This window comes from Podarcis raffonei, chromosome 7 (genome assembly GCF_027172205.1).
Source record: "Podarcis raffonei isolate rPodRaf1 chromosome 7, rPodRaf1.pri, whole genome shotgun sequence".
Taxonomy (NCBI): domain Eukaryota; kingdom Metazoa; phylum Chordata; class Lepidosauria; order Squamata; family Lacertidae; genus Podarcis; species Podarcis raffonei.
The window spans coordinates 85,229,998-85,252,420 of NC_070608.1; the positions used below are offsets into that span (position 1 = coordinate 85,229,998).

Sequence of the window (22,423 nt, forward strand, 5' to 3'; positions counted from 1 at the left end):
AATCCATGTGGCCCTGTTTACATCAGAAACCTCAATGGAGTGTGTGGGACTACTGCGAGCAGAGCATATCTGGGACTGGTGTGTGATCCACCTTTATACTGTAAACAACAGCAACAGAGCTGTATCCTCATGTAACATGAAGACTGTAGTCGCAATAACTTATGTATTCTATTTTTATGTCTCTTGTCTATTACAGTCTTGAAAAATTACACTCTTCAGAATGTTTTATGTTTGAAAACATAATAAAGATCATCTAGGAAAAACAGTAATTCAGTGCAATTAAAACAAAGCATCTGCCGAACCCACGGCAGCTTCTCTGTCACACTAGAAGCTAGAACTTTGCTACATTATTTTACGAAAATTAAGCCTGGGAGGAGACCCAGTAAATACAAAGCTATTTTCCTCTTTCTGGTATTGTTTGAGATACGGTGGAATGAGTATACTAGCATAATACGATGCAGTAACAGTTTGGGATCTTCACATAGGTTATGAGGGGTTCTCCTCATGATTCCATTGTAGGACCTGGTTTGCATGTACAGTGTGAGGAGCATCCCAAAGGAGATGGTGTTGGACTTTCAGAGGAAGAGAGGGGAACTAGCCCCGTTGTGTATCAGGAGCGGGTTGTGTGGAGAGAGTCTCTTCCTTTAAATTCCTGGGAGTTTACCTTAGTGAAGACCTCACTTGGAAAAACAATATAACTCAGGTGGTTAGGAAGGCCCAACAGAGACTCCATTTCCTCAGGGTCTTGAGAAAGAACAATGTTAAACAACAATTGATGACTTCCTTCGACCGGTCCACAATAGGAGGTGTCCTCTCATATTGTATCACAGTGTGGTACATTGGCTTGACAGCCACGGACAGAAAGTCTTTACAGAGGGTGGTGAACACAGCACATGATATCATCGGCTGTCCCCTGAGCCTGCTAGATGACATCGCAAGGGATCGATGCCTTAGGAGAGCAAGAAAAATTCTCAGGGGCGATTCACACCCCAGCCAGCAGCTCTTTAATCCTCTACCTTCAGGCAGGAGATATAGAAGTATAGCCAGTCGTACCAACAGGCTAAAAAACAGTTTCTATCCGTGGGCTGTTAGGCTGCTGAATGGAAAATAATATAGTGCAACTGACTTTTGTGGTTGGTGTGTTGTGTGACAAGCACACAGAGTGCAATGAGATTGAGTGTTTGTCTGGGGTAGGGAGGGAGGCTTGGTTAATTTCATTGTACACAGGTTGTACACTGGCAATAAATGTATATTATTATTATTATTATTATTATTATTATTATTATTATTATTAATGTAGTGTCTGAAGTGGTACAGTCCATTTGACTCACTTTTACCTCATTCCCATTCATTTTGCTGCACGTGCAAACCAGGTCTTACACTGGGGTCATTACCTGTGTAATAACACAACCACAGATGTGCACATTAAGTACGGATGGACATATCCCAAAGTGATATATTTATACCCCATGTTTACAGCCTCGTCTCTTCTGATCTTGCTCATTAGCGTGCCTGGTTTATCCACTTGCATCAATGACTCAGTTCTGATCCATCGTCTACACGGCGATTTTTATGCCTGCTCAAATGGGCGATATCCTTAGATGCCCTTTGCAACTGCAGCTGTAAAGATTCTGCCTATTCCCATATTTTAAAAATACTTTGCATTGCCCGCATCCTCTCCTAGAATTAGGAAATCCATCGGCTAAGAACACAGAAGACCGATTGAGAGATATATTTGACTTAGCCATTTTCAGTAAGTCAGGTAAGTTTTGATTGGGACTCGGCTGTTTATAAAGAATTCAGGACAGGCTACTGATATCAAAACCAGCTGTCCTGACTGAATAGGGCCAGTACCATATATAAAAACCCTATATGAAACAATTGTTTTTGGCACCGTTTGGGGAGCCTGTCTTCTCTACTGAATTATCACAGAGCAGAAGAAAACAGGGGAAAGTTCTGGTGAACACAGGAACAAGACCATAGGAATGGCTCCAGCAGATCAGGTGAATGGTCCCTCGAGTCAAGCATCCTGTGCTCACAGAATCCTGTGAAACAGCCCCCTTCACACCTGGAATTAAGAGGAATACCATACATTAGGGATAGAGGAATTGTGACTGTGCCCTTGCAGTTTCTGTCCCAAACTCCTGAGCTTTGCAAACACTTGCTACGATAAAGGTTAAAGAACATAACAGCAAATCAACATCGCAAAATGCAAATGAGAAGCCGCAAAGAAAACCCATTAAAGAATGTGACAAATACCAGAAAGGTAAATGGCTTTATCGACCATGAACTCTTCAGCAAAACGAATATGACAAAAATTCTTCTTGCTTTTCCGAATTGCTGTGATGTCACCGCACTGCTCAAAGACTTCCTGAATAATCTCCTCAGTAGCGTTTTCTGGTAATCCTCCAACAAACACAGTTTTACATCCAGGTGGCCTCTCTCTTGTTGAAGGTGGCGGAAGATCTAAGAGAAAAATTAAAGTTCTCACTTGCTTTCTTATTCAGCCCCATAATTCATTTCAGACATAAAATAAATTGCTTAAATAAAAGTTTAACATTGAATAATCAGAAAGGCATCTAATCAGATCAAGTCCTCACAGAACTTATTTGGGTATTAAAATATTAATCAGCTGACACCACAGATTTCTGCCATTAAGATGGGAATTATGTGCTCAGCGCTGTTTACTTTATCAGCTCTCAGTTAATCAAAGCATTTTTTTTTTGTTCAGGTGAAGATCAGCACAATGAACAAAAGGTAAAAAAAAAAATCAAAATGACACAAAACCTATCACATAAAAGTCCTATCACAAAAAACCTGGCGGGGGGGGGGAGAGTCTACTAAAAGGGGGTGAAGACTGAACCTGTGGCTGCAGCAACAAGCGAGGAAGGATCCCCTAGACGGGGACTGGGGCAAATATTGGACCTGCAGAGAAGTTTCAGCTCAGTGGCAGAACATCTGCTTGGTGTGCAGAAGCCAGCTTCAATCTCCAGGTAGGACTGGGAGTGTCCCCTGGTTTGTGAAGCCCTGGAGAGATGCTGGCAGCCCTGAGCTACATAGACCAAGGTACAGTGGTACCTCGGGTTACATACGCTTCAGGTTACATACACTTCAGGTTACAGGCTCCACTAACCCAGAAATAGTACCTCGGGTTAAGAACTTTGCTTCAGGATGAGAGCAGAAATTGTGTTCCGGCGGTGTGGCGGCAGCGGGAGGCTCCATTAGCTAAAGTGGTGCTTCAGGTTAGGAACAGTTTCAGGTTAAGAACGGACCTCCGGAACGAATTAAGTACTTAACCCGAGGTACCACTGTATAAAGTGAAAGCTCCCTATGTTGTGGGATGCTAATATATCAGAGCTGTGCTAAGGGGAGGAAGGAAGGAAGGAAGGAAGGAAGGAAGGAAGGAAGGAAGGAAGGAAGGAAGGAAGGAAGGAAGTTTGCCTCATGTTATCCAAATTGTGATGTCTTATTCCCTGTGGAAACACTAAGTGAAGGGATAACTAAATTGCCATTGTTACCTTGGGTAAAAACTGATTAGGACAGCCTGAACTGGACTAATGATTTGGAGCATTAATTAAATTAACGAAGCACACTTACTTGGATTTGGAGGGAAGAGCGTGCAGCTTTTGCAGTGAATTATTTCTTTGATGAGAGGCACCTCTGCTGGTGGCGACTGGGCTACTAATCCCATACTTGACAACATGGGGTTAACCGGAGTTATTCCGGTGAGCATGTTGATGTTTGGATCAAAGCCTCGTACACAAATTGAATCTGCAAACGTAGAAAATAAAATATTTGCTTTAGCCCCTTTGAAATGACTTTTGGCCTTCTTGCGGAGATCATCTTGCTTTAGATGTATTGTTAAGAAATCATTGTTTGCTCACATGCACCCAAAACCTAAACCTCACATTAACCCCCCTCGGCCTTTCAGCCAAGCACTGAGGCAGAGGTTGGGGGGTGGGGGAGAAAACCCAAATATGCGGGAAGAAGGAAAGAGTATATAAATTTAGGGTAGTACTGGATAGTACAATTAATGGTACGGTTCTGTGAAATTCTTGACGGCTGTGTAAAAAAATGGCGCTACTCTTGTACAAGCTGAATTCATTTCACTGGTGCCTATGTGGGAAAACGTCCAGCTAAACCGTATCCTGCACTGTAAGGCTGCTTTAATTAAAAGTTTAGATGGATAATCTCTGTCAGTATCGCTTGTACCCACATGAATCAGAAGGAAGGGGTTGTGTATAAGACTTGGCATCTTCTCTGTCACGTCATGAATCTTTGCACCTGGAAGATGGCACATCTCCCAGGACATCTTCTTTCCTCGGCACACTGGTGCCTCTATCTCGCTCAGTAGGGTGTCACCTACCACCGCCACTCGTCTCTGCCCCCTCTGGGGAATGGTAGGAATCTGTACACTGTACCTTCCAAACCCACCTCAGAGTGTTCTGAGGTCTGCAGCTGCATGGTGCTAACTCCCTAGCAAGAGTTTAAAAGTCACAAAAGCAAGCAGGTGATCTATATCTTTTCCCACCCCACACAAACAGCTCAGATAAGCAACCAGCCTTGATCCAAAGGCACAGTCACCTCCACCAAACCCTTGCAAACAGCCCTGTCCTGGTCATGAGGTCCCAGAGGCTTCTCACCCTACGACAAGCCTCTCTGCCACCTTTGCCAAGAAAGGGGTGTTGGTGACCAGTCTAGAATAATAATAATAATTTATTATTTATACCCCGCCCACCTGGCTGAGTCTCCCCAGCCACTCTCGTCGGCTCCCAATCAAATGTTAAAAACAGTACAGCATTAAATATTAAAAGCTTCCCTAAACAGGGCTGCCTTCAGATGTCTTTTAAAAATAGGATAACTGTTTATTTCCTTCACATCTGAGGGGAGGGTGTTCCACAGGGTGGGTGCCACTACCGAGAAGGCCCTCTGTCTGGTTCCCTGTAACCTCACTTCTCGCAATGAGGGATCCGCCAGGAGGCCCTCGGCGCTGGACCTCAGTGTCCGGGCTGAACGATGGGGGTGGAGACGCTCCTTCAGGTATACAGGACCGAGGCCGTTTAGGGCTTTAAAGGTCAGCACCAACACTTTGAATTGTGCTCGGAAACGTACTGGGAGCCAATGCAGATCTCTCAGGACCGGTGTTATGTGGTCCCGGCGGCCACTCCCAGTCACCAGTCTAGCTTCCGCATTCTGGATTAATTGCAGTTTCCGGGTCACCTTCAAAGGTAGCCCCACGTAGAGCGCGTTGCAGTAGTCCAAGCGGGAGATAACTAGAGCATGCACCACTCTGGCAAGACAGTCTGCAGGCAGGTAGGGTCTCAGCCTGCGTACCAGGTGGAGCTGGTAGACAGCTGCCCTGGACACCGAATTGACCTGCGCCTCCATGGACAGCTGTGAGTCCAAAATGACTCCCAGGCTGCGCACCTGGTCCTTCAGGGGCACAGTTACCCCATTCAGGACCAGGGAGTCCCTCACACCCACCCGCCTTCTTACACTTCACTGGGTGTCTAGAGTGGGCCTTTTGAGAAGTGGATGCACAACCACCTTTTTAAGAACAGTGGGTACCACTCTATCATTGCAAGTATCCATTTACCATTCTTCTGACCCATTCACACCATCTAGGCCAGCTTCAATAAGCCAGGAAAGATAAGAATCCAATGAGCATGTGGTTGGATACATCGCTGCAAATATCCTGTCCACATCCTAAGGCTGCATGAACTGGAACTGATCCGACAACAATGGGCTTGACGTTGCGTTAAGACACCTCGGCTGGCACTGTTAGAACAGCGGCATCTGAGGAGCTTTATCTGCAAAGTGTTTAGCCATCTGGTTAGGAGAAACCAGCCTCCAGATAACACAGAACAACTCTGCAGGATAGTTCACCAAGTTCACCCCTCTCTCCCCCCCCCAACATTACAAAGGTGAAGCAGCAAAAATTATACGACGATGAAACATAAAACAGCAGATATTTTTGAATACTATAAAGGCAACTTCATGAGCCCTTTCTTTGTTGGGGGTGGGTTTAGAAAAATTAAACTTGCTTGTTTCTTAAGAAACAATCCTTTCGGATCCTTCTGCTGGCAACATTTTGCAGCAATTTGATACCATCAATTATTCAGAGGCAATGGCGAGTTGTTTGGGCATTCCCAAAAGCTTTCAGATCACAATGCAGCAATTTTTAATGTTAACATGAAAAATCCAGGGTTTGGCAGCCTGGGAGTTGTGGCTGAACTAATAAACGACAAGCTTGAAAATAAAAACTATGCCTTGTCCTGAAACCACATGACAGTGTTCTTTCCTATAATGTAGTATCTCTGAAAAGCCTTAGAATACATTTTGGAAGTGAGCATTTATACTTGTACATTCATATTTTAAAACCTAAGGTTGTTGTTTACAAAAAGTGGGGGGGGGCACAACCCTAACATGAGATCAGCCAAAATAAGCAAGTTAGGATCCGGGAGATCTCTGGCTGAGCCAACGCTACGATTCTATGTTTATGAACCTTCCTTGATGCCACAAACCTCATTCAGGTTTAAAAATGAAACATGACATTCTCCATTGAAAAGTGAGTCTTCTAAGCAAAATAGTAACAAGGACTCCATTATATTTGAAAGGACTCAGTGTACATACTTTTTATTTCCATTAACGCAAGCAGATATTCACAAGTCCACTTTTCTTAAGTGACACACCGCTCACACAGGACACAATGCAGCCAAAAGCAAACACTTTTCTTGTCCTACTGAATTGTGGGAGATTTCGGCAAATGCTAATCGCTCCCTTTGAAATTGATGGGGTTCACAACTGTTTAGGTTTGGCTGAACTGTATGGCACACCTGTTATCTGAACCCAAGTAAAAAAGTCGCCATTGTCAACAGGTGGTTGCATTAAGCCTAATTTTCACTGCTTCCCCCGTGCATATACCATATTTTTTTGCTCTATAGGACGCACTTTTTCCCCTCCAGAAATTAAGGGGAAATGTGTGTGCATCCTATGGAGCGAATGCAGGCTCCTTGGCTTCAGCGATAGCAACGTGAAGCCTCCAAAGCGCAGAGGGAGCGTTCCCTCCGCGCTCCTTGGCTTCATGTTGCTTTCGCTGAAGCCTGGAGAGCGAGAGAGGTCAGTGCGCACCGACCCCTCTCGCTCTCCAGGCTTCAGGGATAGCCGCCTGAAGCCTTCAAAGCGCAGCGCGAGTTCCTGCTGCACTCCAGAGCCTTCAGGTTCCTTTCGCTGAAGCCAGGAGAGCAAGACTCTCCTGGCTTCAGCAGAGAGGGAGAGCTGCGCACCGCCCCTTCAGCCAAGCGGGAGGAGAAATGGAAGGGGCTCCATTTCTCCTGCCACTTCGCTGAAGGGGCGCTGAGCAGAGAGGGGGAGAAATTTTTTTTCTTGTTCTCCCCCTCTAAAACAAGGTGTGTCCTATGGTCCAGTGTGTCCTATAGAGTGAAAAATACGGTAGTTTGCTTTGGTCTGTGGCTTATTATGGAGCACCCAGCTGCCTAGGACCTAAACTCCTGCTATGGTCTCATGAATACCAGCTGATCAAGGAAACAGAATACCTTCTAGTCTAGCCATCCTCAGACAGGTGCCATCCAGATATGATTTTGGACTGCAACTGCATCACCTCTGGCAATTGGCCATGTTGAGGGAGTTGAAGCAAAACATCTGGAAGGAAACCAGTTTGGAGACCAATTTGTAGAATTGGGCACACTTAAGAGCAAAATTCAGAATGAGCAAGTTTTGATTCTATCTGTTGTTTGGTCTAATTATAAGTTCCACATCTTTTCTTAATTCTTTCCCCATGTTTGCCTTTCTCCATCAATAATTTTTAAAAATGCATCTTGAGTAAGCAGCAAAATAATGAGAGCTGCTTCCTTTTCCTTTGAGTGAGACGTTAACATATGGTGAAATTCTCAGCCTTGCTGGTACTGACAATACATTTTTGTCTCTGGATGTTCTATTCGAAAATAACACACAAAGGAAACCGACTCGGCTTCCAGATGGTAAATTGTTTTCTTTAGCAACTGTTACTCTTTCTTGATGTGAAGACATTTAATTTGGTGTTTCTTGAGAGTTTGGAAAACCTGCATCAATTTAAAGTTTTTGAGTTGAGGTAAAATTCTAGATTACTTCTCCCCAATTATCTGCAGGCGGAGGGGATGCTTTTAATAGATCAGGCAGATATTCCACAGCAACATGATTCAGATATTCCACAGCAATGTGATTCAGTGCTTTGTTTCATCTTTTTCAAGAAGTGGGAAGTGATGAGCAATCTCTTCAGAACCAGCCTCTGCTGAGAAATTCTGCTGCAATGTGAAATTATATACCGTATTTTCTGCTCTATAAGACTCACTTTCTCCCTCCTAAAAAGTAAGGGGAAATGTGTGTGCGTCTTATGGAGCGAATGCAGGCTGCACAGCTATCCCAGAAGCCAGAACAGCAAGAGGGATTGCTGCTTTCACTGTGCAGCGATCCCTCTTGCTGTTCTGGCTTCTGAGATTCAGAATATTTTTTTTCTTGTTTTCCTCCTCCAAAAACTGGGTGTGTCTTGTGGTCTGGTGCGTCTTATAGAGCGAAAAATACGGTACATATCTGCTTTATCTTTTAAAAGTTGACAATGAGTGAGAGGCAGCAATTCCTGGCAGAGCTGGTTCTCCCAAGCTTCATCTCTCAGCATCCAACACAATCATCTAAAAAACCACACCCTTCTCCCATCTCCTTGGCTACAGTCAGCCTTTCAACTCAATCCAGCACGAGATATCTATGCACAGAGGCAGGCTAGACAACCCAGCTTTAGACTCACATCTGCACCACAATGTGCCATGCTCTGCCAGAGGTGAGTACTCCATGACCAGAGACCCGATGTCAGTTGGGAACAAGCCAGAGAAGTGTAGTCCCAGAAAGGCAAGTGTCTACAATTTGATGAGTGGATAAAATTGTGGAAAGAAGGAATGAAATTCACTGCATGCACTACAATAAAAGAAAATGTTATGAAAATGATGTATAGATGGTATGTAACACCAGTGAAACTTGGTAAGATGTATAAAATCAGTAATAAATGTTGGAAATGTCAGGAAAAAGAAGGAACATTTTATCACATGTGGTGGGAGTGTAAGAAAGTGAAAGGCTTCTGGGAAATGATTTATAACGAGATGAAGAAAATGTTGAAATATACTTTGTTAAGAAACCAGAAGCATTTTTATTAGGAATATTAGGGAATGAAATTAAAAAGAAGGATGTGAAGTTATTTAGGTATGCAGTGACAGCAGCTAGAATTTTGATGGCCCAGAAATGGAAACAGGAAGAAATGCCGACGAGGGAAGAATGGAGAATGAAACTGATGGATTATGCAGAAATGGACAAATTAACAGGGAAAATCTGGAACCAACGCGACCAGAGATTCACCGAGGACTGGAATAAATTTACAGAGTATATCAAAAATATATGTGAGGAGCAATTAACGCTTGTTGGCTTTCAAGAAGCTCTGTGAAAATGATGATAGAAATGTTGCTTAAAAGATATGATAAGATTAAGATTGTTAAAGCGCAATATAAATTTAATAAATGTGAGTAATCGTGATAATATGGAAAACTGTCAGACAGGCTGAGGGAAGTCTAAAAGATGTATATGTTAGAAGTGGATGTTAAACATGGATGGAATGCATATTGGAAATTGAATAAAAATTAATTACAAAAGAAAAAGAAAGGCAAGTGTCAAGGTTTCAGAGGTGAAAGCGAATGAGCAGATGAGTCAGAGGCAAGCAGCACAGTTAAAGACAAGAGAAAAGGTCAGGTTTCAGAAACAGGAGCTGGCGAGCAGATGAGATGGAGGGCAAGCAGTCTAGTCCAAAGGCCAGATTCCAGAAGCAGTGATTAGATGTGGGTGCAAGGTGGTCCTGCCCTCTGCGTGCCCCTCAAAACCGGCACATCACACGGGACTGGGCCTCAGCGCTGGCAGCCTCTCCTCCTCGCCCGCTCTCCAGCAGCCACTATGAGCTGCCCAAGGGAAGAAGAGAAGAAGAGAAGAGTTTGGATTTGATATCCCGTTTTATCACTACCCGAAGGAGTCTCAAAGCGGCTAACATTCTCCTTTCCCTTCCTCCCCCACAACAAACACTCTGTGAGGTGAGTGGGGCTGAGAGATTTCAAGAAGTATGACTAGCCCAAGGTCACCCAGCAGCTGCATGTGGAGGAGCGGAGACGCGAACCCGGTGTTAAGTTGTGGGTGAACATATCAGACGACACAGCGATTCTTCAAACAGCTCTTGTTTATTCACAGGCCAGGACAGAACTGAACTGAAGGGCTCAGTCAGCCTGCTTATATAGAGCTCCAGTACCACGTTACTGTAACAACTTTCTAAAACTATCCAATCACTGAACATCACTTTCGATCCTTCATTTGCATAACTATCTACAGTATCCCCCTGCTGGCCCAGAGTGAGAACTTCAGTACATAACACCCGGTTCCCCAGATTACGAGTCTACCGCTCTTAACCACTACACCACACTGGCTCCCAAGAGGCTGGCAGCAATGGCCATGGAGAGTCACCTGCTCCCTTGCAACTGCCAACGCTGCAGCTCAGAACAAGCACTGACTGTGCGTGCAGGAACCAGGCCCTGTGACCAATAGGACTTTGCAGGACTGGGGCCTTCCTAAGTTTGTTCTGAAGAGGCAAGGCGCGGCCTCACAGTTGAGGCCGGTTGGTAACTCACAGCACCTGGAGGCAAGAGCTGGGAAGGGATATAAGGTCAGCATTTCCCTTCGGCTCTTTGCCACAGCAACACGCTTCCTGCCTTGCTGCATTTGGCTTCTTGCTTCCTGATCCTTGAACCTCGGCTTCTTGATCCTCGGACCTTTGACTTCGTGACTCCTTGCTTCCTGACCCTCAGACCCTTGGCTTCTTGACTCCCGGCTCTCTGACCCTTGGACTCTTGGCTTCCTGACTCCTGGCTTCTGGACCCTCATTCCTGCTCCCACCCCATCTTGCCCCCAGTCCTGACGTCCCCTGCCGGGACTTCGATCGCCCGTGAACCGGACCATGACACTGAGCTTTGTGGTGGCAGCACTGGCAGAGGAAATAGGGACGTTCCATGATAAAATTAGAAGCTGGGATAGCATTAGTAAATCCAGGACTGTCCCTGGAAAATAAGGACACTTGGAGGGTATGTGTTAAGCCAGCTGGTGGTATCTCTAGGTGATACATTGCAGCTCTTAGATATGCTGCCTTAGTGGTACACAAAGTATGGCACTGGAATCTTCTACATTCACCAAGCAAATGAGCTCTTTGCTTCTGCAGGAAACAACCACACTGTTCACTTGAATGACTTCAGAAGGGCAGAAACATGAATTCCACACGTGATCTTTTATGTTTTGGGACTAATCAATGGCTGCCAGAGAAGGACTTGACAGGGATGTAGCAATTTCACAGCAGTGAATCTGGAAACCCAAAATCCTAGACTCAACACCACCTCTCCAGGCTCATTTAGAAAGCGTACCAGGAGAATCCCCAAGCAATCACTAGCATTCAACACAAGGAACACACAATCAAGACTCAGTTGCCACCTCAGCTTCCTCTTCATCTCCCAGACTGGTGTTGACAATGGACCAAATCTGCAACTGGAAGGACTTTAGCCAACACTGGCCAGCTCACAAGCAAAGTGAGGCATTTGAGAACAGAAGATAAGGCCAGCAAGGAGAAGACACTTGTGTAGGCAAGGAAAGACCCACAGAAGAAGTTACTTCACCACCTTAACAAACTTGGCCTGGGAATGTACATATTCTACATTGTTCACACACAAAAGATTTTTTAAAATTTGCATAGATATAGAAAAACTGATAAATATCTATAAAAATGAGAAATGGCTCACTTGAAGTTCGTTTTTAGGTTCTGCAATGGGATTTAAAAGTAAGCCATACAGCAGAAAAATCACCTCTTTAAAATGCAGCAGTTAGATGTTCCAACAACAAATGGTTTCATTATTCATTATTCACAGAAGGAAAATCTTTTACCTTTAAAACAGAACAGAATATTTTGAAGAACACAGCTGTGATGCTAAGGTTTAAAATATGTTTAGCTCTCTGTCAGTAACTGCTAAATCCAGACTTCGGGCTCCTCCAGACAACCTATTTATTGAGCAGTCATTCTGATTTGCCCACTCAAAGCATACATGGAGGTTAAATTATATTCAGTCTTTATTGAGCATTAATTCTGATCTTTTTTGTGGGGAGGTTATACATCAATGAGCAGTCATCCTGATTGGATTGCAGCATGTTGATACATCTTCTACTTAATTATTTCTTCGATGTTCTAAACTGCTGTTAGAATGTTCCTCTTTTCTTTCATTTTGGTAACCTCCCTACTTGTCTGTCTTCATCATCCCCCAGGACTACAACGCATAATAATTTGATATAAAAAGTATTATTTGTCATCCCGTTGGTTCTGAAACTTTTATATATGATTCACTTTGGCAGTGATTTCAATAACGTGCTGATTTTATGAGCAACAAAAAACTATTAGCCACTTTAAAAAAAGATTTCTTAATAATAATTTTTATTAGTTTTCAATTACAATCCAATAGTAGCCTCATTATAACAATACCAATTTATAATACAATTACTAATACCATTTTTATATAAAAAAAGATTAAACCAAATTATGTCACAGAGGTTTCATTTGGCCAACAATTCTTTTAAAGAAAAATGTATTTGTGTCACTTATGAGTATTGTCATATTTGTCTTGTTGCATAAGGATGCCTTTTTAATTTATTTGTAATAATAATAAAAATGCTTCAATAAGTCTTTATTTTCATTTAAAATATTAAAGACTTATTTCCCAGATGCTCTAAGTGGCTCAGAAAGGATAATTAGCATATTTATAGGAAGACAGGACAGAAATCTTTAAAATATTTAATAAAAAACTATATCAATAAAATACAATTTTAAACAGCAAAATTAATCCCTAAACAAAGAAGATGACCCGATCTATACACAGCAAGATAAGTAAACAGTATCTACTGACTTTCAGCTTTTTAACCAGACAGGCCAAAAGCTGGCCAGGGAGTGCAATGTTGCAACCCTTTCTAACAGAGTTTGACCATACATTGGAAGTAAGTTCATTAATGTGCAGGATCACAGCTGCTTCGTTCCACTCTGGACTTGGCTTGGCATGGTGAAGCACTCTCCTCTCTAACCCTGAGCATAGCGGTCAACTTTCAGATTTGAAAATAAGGGACCAGCAGCCTCGAAAATAAGAGATCAGCAGCCAAAATAAGGGATTTTCCAACCACAGGTATGTTCAACTTCTGAGCCAAAGGCAGAAAGCCCAGCCAGCAGCCAAACGAAGCCTCAAGTGGTGGTTCCCACAGCGGAGCAACCCAGCAAAGGGGATGCAGCAAGGAAACCACTGTCACCTCTCCGCTGGGAAGCGCTGAGCAAAGGCGAGTCCCCAGGCAACATGGCCGATTTGATCGGCACAAGGCATGCAAGCTCCACCCCCCAGTCGTTCTTAGACTTCTTATTGAGTGAGCAATGCAGCCAAGCAACACAGTTGAAGCCTCCCTCCTCCCTGGCCGGCAGGGAGGGAGGGAGAGGAGCTGCTTCCTTTGAAACCCGGGAAATTTAAGGGACCTCATCAATAAGGGACAGCAGCGGGACACAGCGCTGGGATAAGGGAGTTTCCCACCAAATAAGGGACAGTTGACAGCTATGACCCTGAGCTGTAGTCAAGAGTAGACCTTGGCTTCTTTCAAGTTTAATTGCAGTGGGGGCCATTGCATACATTTCTGCATGTAAATCTATGATGTAATATAACCAACAGAAGGTTTCTTTGAAGCCTAATTGAGGCACTGGGACATTTTCAAAGAACTCACCCTCCCCAGCTGTGACCTCCTCCCGAAATTGTCCCCCCCCCCACAATTAGACTTGAAAGGGGCTTCTTTTGAGCCTAATTTGATGGGGGGGGGACAGAGGACCCCACAGGTACCAAGGAAGGCCTCTGCAGGTGTAGATTTGCTCCCAGTGGCAATCTATGTTCTGGAAGTTGACCAATATATATTTAACGTGAATTGTACCCGTATAAGGAATCACCGTTTAGGGTTTTCAGAGGGGTAGGGTTTCAACATTTCGTCAATTTAATACGACTGTTACATATATAAATATACATATACATATAAACGTACTATATTTTTACCTAAGGATTTGTTACATTTTAAGAGTTTCCAATTTTTTGTGTTCACAATAAATGCAAAAATGGTTGCCATTTTGAATTTATGGTAATCAAAACTAAGCTGATCTACATGCATCTTATTAGCACAATTACAAAAAGAAAAGAAAAGGGTAGTTTGAAAGCAAGAATAGGAATAAAATAAAGCATATATGAAGATGTGAAACAGAAACAGAAGTGTGACTGAAGTGTTTCATTATTTGAAACACTTAAAAATACATATATTCCACCAAGCTGGTGAGCAGTATTTTCTCCAAAATACTGCCTGAGGTTCATCATGACACTTTCCTGAATTCTGCATGTAAAAGACTTAAAGTATATGTCAGTAAGATGATGAACCCAAGTATTGTGAAAAATCATCACAATGACAAAATCTGCAACCAATTTGCAGCTTTCCACTAGAGCATACAATTTTTAGCCTGCTCTCTTATTTCCTTAATGTCCTAAAGGGTTAACAATTAGAAACCTCACATATGAGTTAAACTCACAATGGGAGCATAAAACTGTTGACGATGGATGTTATCTTCCTTATTCCAAGATAGAGAACTTCAATTTACAAAACAAAACGTAAGTATAAAGGAAAATCATAGAAAAGGAAGATAGAAAAGGAATTAATGAAAAAGAAATAAGAAGGGCTGCCAATTCTCTGTCTGCCAATTATGTATGTAACAATTATTCAAAATGTTCAGAATATGCACTCCAAGATAACATCTGGCTGTACTATTGTCCAGCTCTTTCTCCATCTGCTAGACGAAGGTTTTTCAATCTTCATTCCCAGTCCTTTTGCATCTACCTTCCCCCCCAAAAAAGTCCAAAAGAAGCTCTTCATTTTTTATTATCATTAAATGTCAATCATAGTTCTTATCTGACCCAGTATTATGAATTTCTCTACAAGGGTTCCAACAAATCCCAACAGTGTGGTAGTCCATAATTATTTGTTATATCTCCACACCCAATTCCATATACTCCAGTCCCATTTCTTGTTGGCCATTATACTGTATCCTGATGAATGTCTTCTTCTGAGCATAAGAGGTTAATCCATGATGCCCCACTTATCTCAAAAGGGAGCTTTGACAATCAAGATTTATGCCTTGGTTGCTTTTGATCACTGCGTAATTATTTCTGCTGACAGAAGTGTCAGCGGTCAATGACTAATCCACTGTCTTCCTCCCCGGAAGTTCCCAGGATGTTGTTGTTTTTGTTTATTACTACTTTATATATTTTTGTGTTTTTCTATTGTTATCCATCCTCTGATCTTTGGAGGAAGGATGGGTGTACAGTAATTTAATAAATAATATTAACATTAATAAATAATGCAACCAAGAATTCTATTTCTACAGAGGCGAAAATAATAAGTTCTCCTATAATAAGTTCCCCTATTGCTAGAACAGGACTTCTATGTCCCTGCTATCATTCATTCATTCGTAAACAAATAATAAATAATAAAATTTCTGAGCAAGGTTTCACACAGGTAACAACAGTGTCTTAACAGCTGTGCTTCCTTCAGCACTCGAGTCTTTAAAGTGGAACTGAGAGAAAGCACAGACATACACACCCACCCAGCAAATGTCTTTTTTAGTACAGAGCTCGGAATTTGATTCTATTTTCTGCACTTAGCAACCAATGAGCTGAGTAAATGTACTCCTCTTGCCACAGGGGTGAGGGGTGGACAGAGAGTAGTGTAGTAGTTTGAGAGAATCCTGGAGCAAATGGCTTGGCCACCAGGGTCTCTGCAAGAGCGACAAAAAGGTTTACAACGAAGATTCTAGCTAGAAATGCGCAACTGACTTCTCTTTCGTTACTTAAACAGCAGAGACACGTAACAGGCTTCTTTCGAAAGAGAGAAAAGGGTTCAAAAGCTGTTTGTTGTGCTGTGGCAGATGGGCTCTGCTGCTTCCAAGATAATAGTAAAGAAACCCCCCAAGAGACATAGCAAAACCCTTGAGCATTGCTAGAGTGCCTCCTGGCTGCTATTAAATCAGAGCATCGGCTTGCTCTTTTGTGGTTTTAAACTTCCTATTTGTATAAATAGCAAGTTGGTTTCTTCCATCTTGGGAAGAGGTTAAAGAGCCAGCACATGCTTTTTTTAAAACCAGTTCTTTTGATTATGAAAAACCAAACCAAGTTATGCTTTTCATACTGTGACTGTGACACCCAAAAACACATGTTCTCCTCAGCTCTGTAGAGTGGATCGGCACTCCAAGAAGAGGCAAACAAAGGATAGCCATTTCCCAACTGTAAAAGGATTACAAGTGAAATAAAAATGCTTTGGAGGGTTCCTTTTGTTCCTCACATAATGTATACAAATGAGTGGAAGGCCAAACAAAAACTCAGATGACATTGCTGAAACAGAATTAGAAGTACAGGAAACAAGAGTAACATCATTAGAGTTAAAAGGATTTCATGATTTCGTGCCAGTGAAGCACGTGTGCGCAATTTGTTGCAAGTATATAAGGATATTTGCTTATTTAAAATGCTTGTTTTCAAGCAAAAAACAAGCAGGAAACCATGTGGAAAATCTAGGAGCAACGACGTCTCAGCAGTTTTCACTAGGACAGATTTGGGAGAGTGGTTGATATAATCCAAATTGGGTTTCAGCTGCTGTTGGGTTAGAAGACTTTCCTCATGGATGTATAAATCGCTATCGAAAAACACTTGTCAGCACCTGCTTTTCTACACAAATTATTAAACTAGCTTCGCAACAAAACCATCTTAATATATCTCCAAAAGACCCATAGTGTTGGGCTACAACAGACCTCTCTGGAGAAGACCTGTGGGCACAACAAATAAGTTTCTTCTTTGCCTTCTCCTTGGCCTTACTGTTATGTACTGAAGTTCTCACCCTGGGCCAGCAGGGGGATACTGTAGATAGTTCAGGTCCACATATGCAAATAAGGGATTGAAAGTGACGTTCAGTGATTGGATACTTACAGAAAGTTGTTACAGTTACGTTGTACTGGAGTTTTATATAAGCAGGCTGGCTGAACCCTTCAGATCAGTTCTGTTCTGGCCTCTGAATAAACAAGAGCTGTTTGAAGAATCGCTGTGTCGTCTGATATGTTCACCCACAACTTAACACTTATGTTATCCAATGATGTGCTCAAATCAACCTCAGCAGGTAAAGCTGGTCTACTTCTGCTCAAGCAAACACAAAGCGAACCTGCTTACAGACCTTCCATGTGCATCATGGGGAATGCCAGCAATGAGGTGGGGCATGGCATGGAAGAGAACATGGAGGGCAGGATTTGGGTGTCTACCCTTGCCAGGGCTGGATTTAGGTTTGATGAGGCCCTAAGCTACTGAAGGTAATGGGGCCCTTTATATGTCCAGCTGTCCTTTGTCAACAACAAATCGTCGCTGTTTTTGTGTTAAATATATGCTCTATGGGAATTTATGGACCTCATCGGTATCTAAAGCCATTTGCACATGTTGCCATGCAACCAGTCCCTGCAGAATGTAGGCATCCTATATATAGAAATGAGCAAACTAGTGATATTATAGGGAGTAGGGTAGCAGGCGGGGCCCATTACTTACATCATAGGAGCCACCACAACACAAACACAGTTGCTGCATGTAGGTTTTATTTTATTTGTTTTTTATCTTATATTTTGGAAATGTACATTCAGGTTTTTTTTTCCTTTAATTTTTTAGGGGGCCCCCAAGAGAGTGGGGCGCTAAGCTATAGCTTGCTTAGCTTATACGTAAGTCCGGCACTGACCCTGGCCCTGGCCCACACTTGGTTCACGTGTTCAGCTGAATGCCTGATGAAGCCTATACAACTATGAAGCCTAAGGAAATAAATCTTAATATTTAACAAAAATGTGCGTCAAATATTTTTTATTACTTCGATCATTCACAGAATTGCAGATTTGGAAGGGGACTTGAGAGTCATCTAGTCCAACCCCATGCAATGTAGGAATGCTAAAACATCCATGGCAGACGGCCACCTGCCAGAAAATGTTTCAGCCACTGAAGTTAATTTAGAACAACAACATCAAACTGTGTGTAAGCCAGGGTTGTAGCTAACACTAGTCCTACTCAGAGTAGACACATGGAAATTAATGGACATAGGTAACTTAGGCACGTGGGTGGCGCTGTGGGTTAAACCACAAAGCCTAGGACTTGCCGATCAGAAGGTCGGCGGTTCGAATCCCCACGATGGGGTGAGCTCCCGTCGCTCGGTCCCTGCTCCTGCCAACCTAGCAGTTCAAAAGCACACCAGTGCAAGTAGATAAATAGGTACCGCTCCTATGGGAAGGTAGGAGCAGTTCGAAAGCATGTCAAAGCGCAAGTAGATAAATAGGTACCGCTCCGGCGTTTCCGTGCGCTGCTCTGGTTCTCCAGAAGCGGCTTAGTCCTGCTGGCCACATGACCCAGAAGCTGTATGCCGGCTCCCTTGGCCAGTAAAGCAAGATGAACGCCGCAACCCCAGAGTCGGCCACGACTGGACCTAATGGTCAGGGGTCCCTTTACCTTTACCTAACTTAGACTCATTAATCTCCATTTAATAAAACTTAATCGATGCAACCCTAATTTTAGGCACAATATACTGATCAGCGTTTAACAGTTCTAAGAACTACATCGTTAAGGAACTATGCGTTGTCTAAATCATATTCTAGCATTAAACTGCATACACTGACTACTAAATGTGTGGCAACTTCAGAGGGTAGGCGACATAAAGAAGAAAGCAACCGACAGAGCAAATAGCAAAAGAGATTCTATACAATCGGAAACTTTGCTACCATTTAAAACCTTGACATTTGCTTAGATGTAAAATCCAATTTTACAGCACTAATAAATAAGGAATTATATAGGGTACTTTGAGTCCTGGAAGGCTAGCAGTGCTGGAAATTGATTCGCCATCAAGGCCAAGCAAACTATGTCCCAAGAGCGCTATAGAAAAACAAACCAGAAGTTGCACGCCATTTTAAAGCCTTTCCATTGTTCATAGAGTTCCCCTTGTAGGCTATATAGTGATCAAGCTACTGCTGCATCGACAGAGGCTGGCAGACAAAAACTTTAAATGTACATCCAAATGGGTGGAAAACATGTAACACAGAAGAATTATCCCCTAATACGTGATCATACAGGGCAGGCAGTGGTTCCTTTTAATGACTATTTATGGATGAAGTGGGGATTTTAATCCTCATTGCGAATTATGACTACAGAAGAGGTGACAGTCATCATTCCAGACATTACGTATGTGGTGTTAGAGTTTATTTTGTCCTATAAAATTGATTTTAATGGATCTACTCAGAGTATGGCTTAGCTGGGTATCATGATATGGGCACAATTTTACACCACCATTATGTTGTTATGGAACCAGGTGATCAGCTGCAATAAACACTTTCAAAACCCTTCTGGCTGAATGTCTTTTTAAGGATTTGAGTCTGCATGTGTGTGGCATGAAGGGTTCAAACACACCAATTTTTCTCTAAAGCGGTCTTTGTTTGCCTCATCCTCTAATTCTTGAAGACTTAGTTTGGATAGAACACCAGACCATGTTTGGAACTTCAGGAACATGCCTTTTGCTTGTCAGGAGCTCAGCCTACACTCGAGTAGGACCCTGGCAGAGACACATGCCCGACTGGCATGTTCCCTCCCTCCATGTCGATCGTTCGGGAGCTTCAAAAGCTTTCTTCAGCCTGAACATCACAGCGACCGATACCAACAGACACTGGCACACTTAGGGATCCGCAGAGTTTGCGCAGCTTGCGTAACAGACCTCAGCAACTCAGCATTTTGGCTAATCTACTTTATTTACATATAAACACGCACGGAGCACTGCAACATGCCTCCCTCTCTCTCTAGCATCAGACAGCAAAGAGAAAGAACAAAGGACAATAGTCCCACTTCACGGAACACAGAAACACAAACATCCTGTCTCCATCACTTCCCACTCTGTGGAGTCAAAACATATACTGTCATGTGACAGACAACAATCCCATGACTGCAATCATGGGGCAGGAATTCTAACATTGCTTGTGCCTCTCAACATTTCACCACACACGCTGTTTCAGTTACTTACTTCTGCCTTAGCTGCCCCATTTCCTGTGCTTTTAACTTGATATTATTTTAGTAGTTTTTAGGTGGACAAATAGAATAGTATCCAGGGAGAAAATGTTCAAGTGAGCCCTCACCTGAAGTCATGGGCGTAGTCAAGGGGGGGCAGGGAGGGGTAGCTTCCCCCCCATAAATAACCCCCCCAAAGGCCTGTCTCCCCTAACAAAAATCCTGGCTACACCCATGCCTGAAGTGGTTCTGCCCAGAAACAAATTTATCGACTCATTGAGAACTAGACAATTGCACAAACTAACCCACTGTCTACAATTAACTAGCAATAAATCCCAGACCCAGGGTCAAGAATTTCAATATCATGAAACATTAATTTTTGAATGGGACATGTATTATAATCACCACACCATGCTCACTTCTGGATTGTTACTTTCAAAATATAGCACTTAAATTATTACTGAATCAAACACCCTGAACTGAAAAAAATTAGGGGCCGAGTCTAATAAAGACATGGTTCTCGCAAAACGACTTGTGTTTGCACAAGACAACTTCCCATTCTCTTCTCCTCACATTCTCACTGCAAACATCAAACTTTGGAGGGTTGGGGAAAACCCCAGGACAGATTTGGGATATGCAAGGGCAGGAGAACTTCCACCACACAAATGAAAGTCATTCTGCGAGTGCAACGAATTAATTGGATACAACCCTAAAAGACCAGTAAATACAATTTCAGAAGTCCATTCTTTCTCAGATAGGTTGAACAGCCTGACCACTGCAGTCCATGTATCGGGAACCCCAAGCCATAGCTGTCAACTTACAGATTTGAAAATAAGGGACCAGCAACCTCGAAAATAAGGGACCGGCAGCCAAAATAAGGGATTTTAGTCAACCAGCTCCCGGACCAAAGGCAGAAAGCCCAGCCAGCCCAGCAGCCAAACGAAGCCTCAAGTGGTGGTACCCACATTGCAGCAACCCGGCAAAGGGGATGCAGCAAGGAAACCACTGTCTCCTCTCCGCTGGGAAGCGCTGAGCAAAGGTGAGTCCCCAGGCAACATGGCCGATTTGATCGGCACAAGGCATGCAAGCTCCACCCCCCAGTCGTTCTTAGACTTCTTATTGGGTGAGCAACGCAGCCAAGCAACACAGTTGGAGCCTCCCTCCTCTCTGGCTGGCTGGCTGGGAGGGAGGGAGAGGAGCTGCTTCCTTTGAAACCTGGGAAATTTAAGGGACATCATCAATAAGGGACAGCAGCGGGACACGGCGCTGCGATAAGGGAGTTTCCCGCCAAATAAGGGACGGTTGACAGCTATGCCCCAAGCTTCGATTACTGCCATGGTTTCTATGTGGGGCTGCCCTTGGGCCTGGTTCAGAGGCTCCAGCTGACGCAGAATGCTAATGGGGGCTGGCAAAGTGTGACACAACAGTTAAAACTTTTGTACCGGCTGCTCATCTAATACCGAGTCAGGTTCCAGGTCTTTGTATTAACAGACCAATTCCTGCACAACTTAGGTCCAGGGTACTTTAGGGAACACCTAAACCATTCTATCTCGGCTCAAATGTGGAGGTCATCTGCAGAAGCATTGTTGAACATCTTTCAAGATGGCAAGACTCATACGACAGGAACAAGAAACTAAGCTACTTTCCATAATATCTGGTTATATTAGCATTTTTCTATATGAGCAACACTCAGGCTCTCCTCACTTTAGTGCTTGTAGAAACTATTATTGTTTGCATCTGAGCTATGCCTTTGGGTTGTGGGACAGGAGAGGGAGGCGGGTGTTCAGTTTGTAATTTTCTTTTCAATAAAAAAGTAAAAGAAACTGAGCCTTTAGTGCCATTGGCCCAATCCTGTGGAATGCTCTGCCAATAGAGATTCATCGGGCACCTTCTGTTTGAATCTTTAAGCACCTATTGAAAACCTTTCTGTGGTACCAAACTCATGCTGCCAACTAAGAAAATTGTTGTTGTTTAGTCGTTTAGTCATGTCCGACTCTTCGTGACCCCATGGACCAGAGCACGCCAGGCACCTCTGTCCTCCACTACCTCCCGCAGTTTGGTCAGACTCATGCTGGTAGCTTCGACAACACTATCCAACCATCTCGTCCTCTGTCGTCCCCTTCTCCTTGTGCCCTCCATCTTTCCCAACATCAGGGTCTTTCCCAGGGAGTCTTCTCTTCTCATGAGGTGGC

The 22,423-nt window shown here is 43.3% G+C and overlaps 1 protein-coding gene across 5 annotated transcripts in view; it reads right to left on the reverse strand.

Moving 5' to 3' along the window:
• The window catches only part of ENOX1 (ecto-NOX disulfide-thiol exchanger 1), a 280,653-nt gene that overhangs the window by 81,805 nt on the left and 176,425 nt on the right, over nucleotides 1-22,423 (reverse strand). For all 5 annotated transcript variants that reach the window (XM_053397289.1, XM_053397286.1, XM_053397288.1 and 2 more), the window contains 2 exons: nucleotides 3,598-3,771; nucleotides 2,260-2,466 (listed from right to left, as the gene is read on the reverse strand). In XM_053397289.1, coding sequence (XP_053253264.1) covers nucleotides 2,260-2,466; nucleotides 3,598-3,771 — 381 coding nt within the window. The remainder of the gene's footprint in view (nucleotides 1-2,259; nucleotides 2,467-3,597; nucleotides 3,772-22,423) is intronic.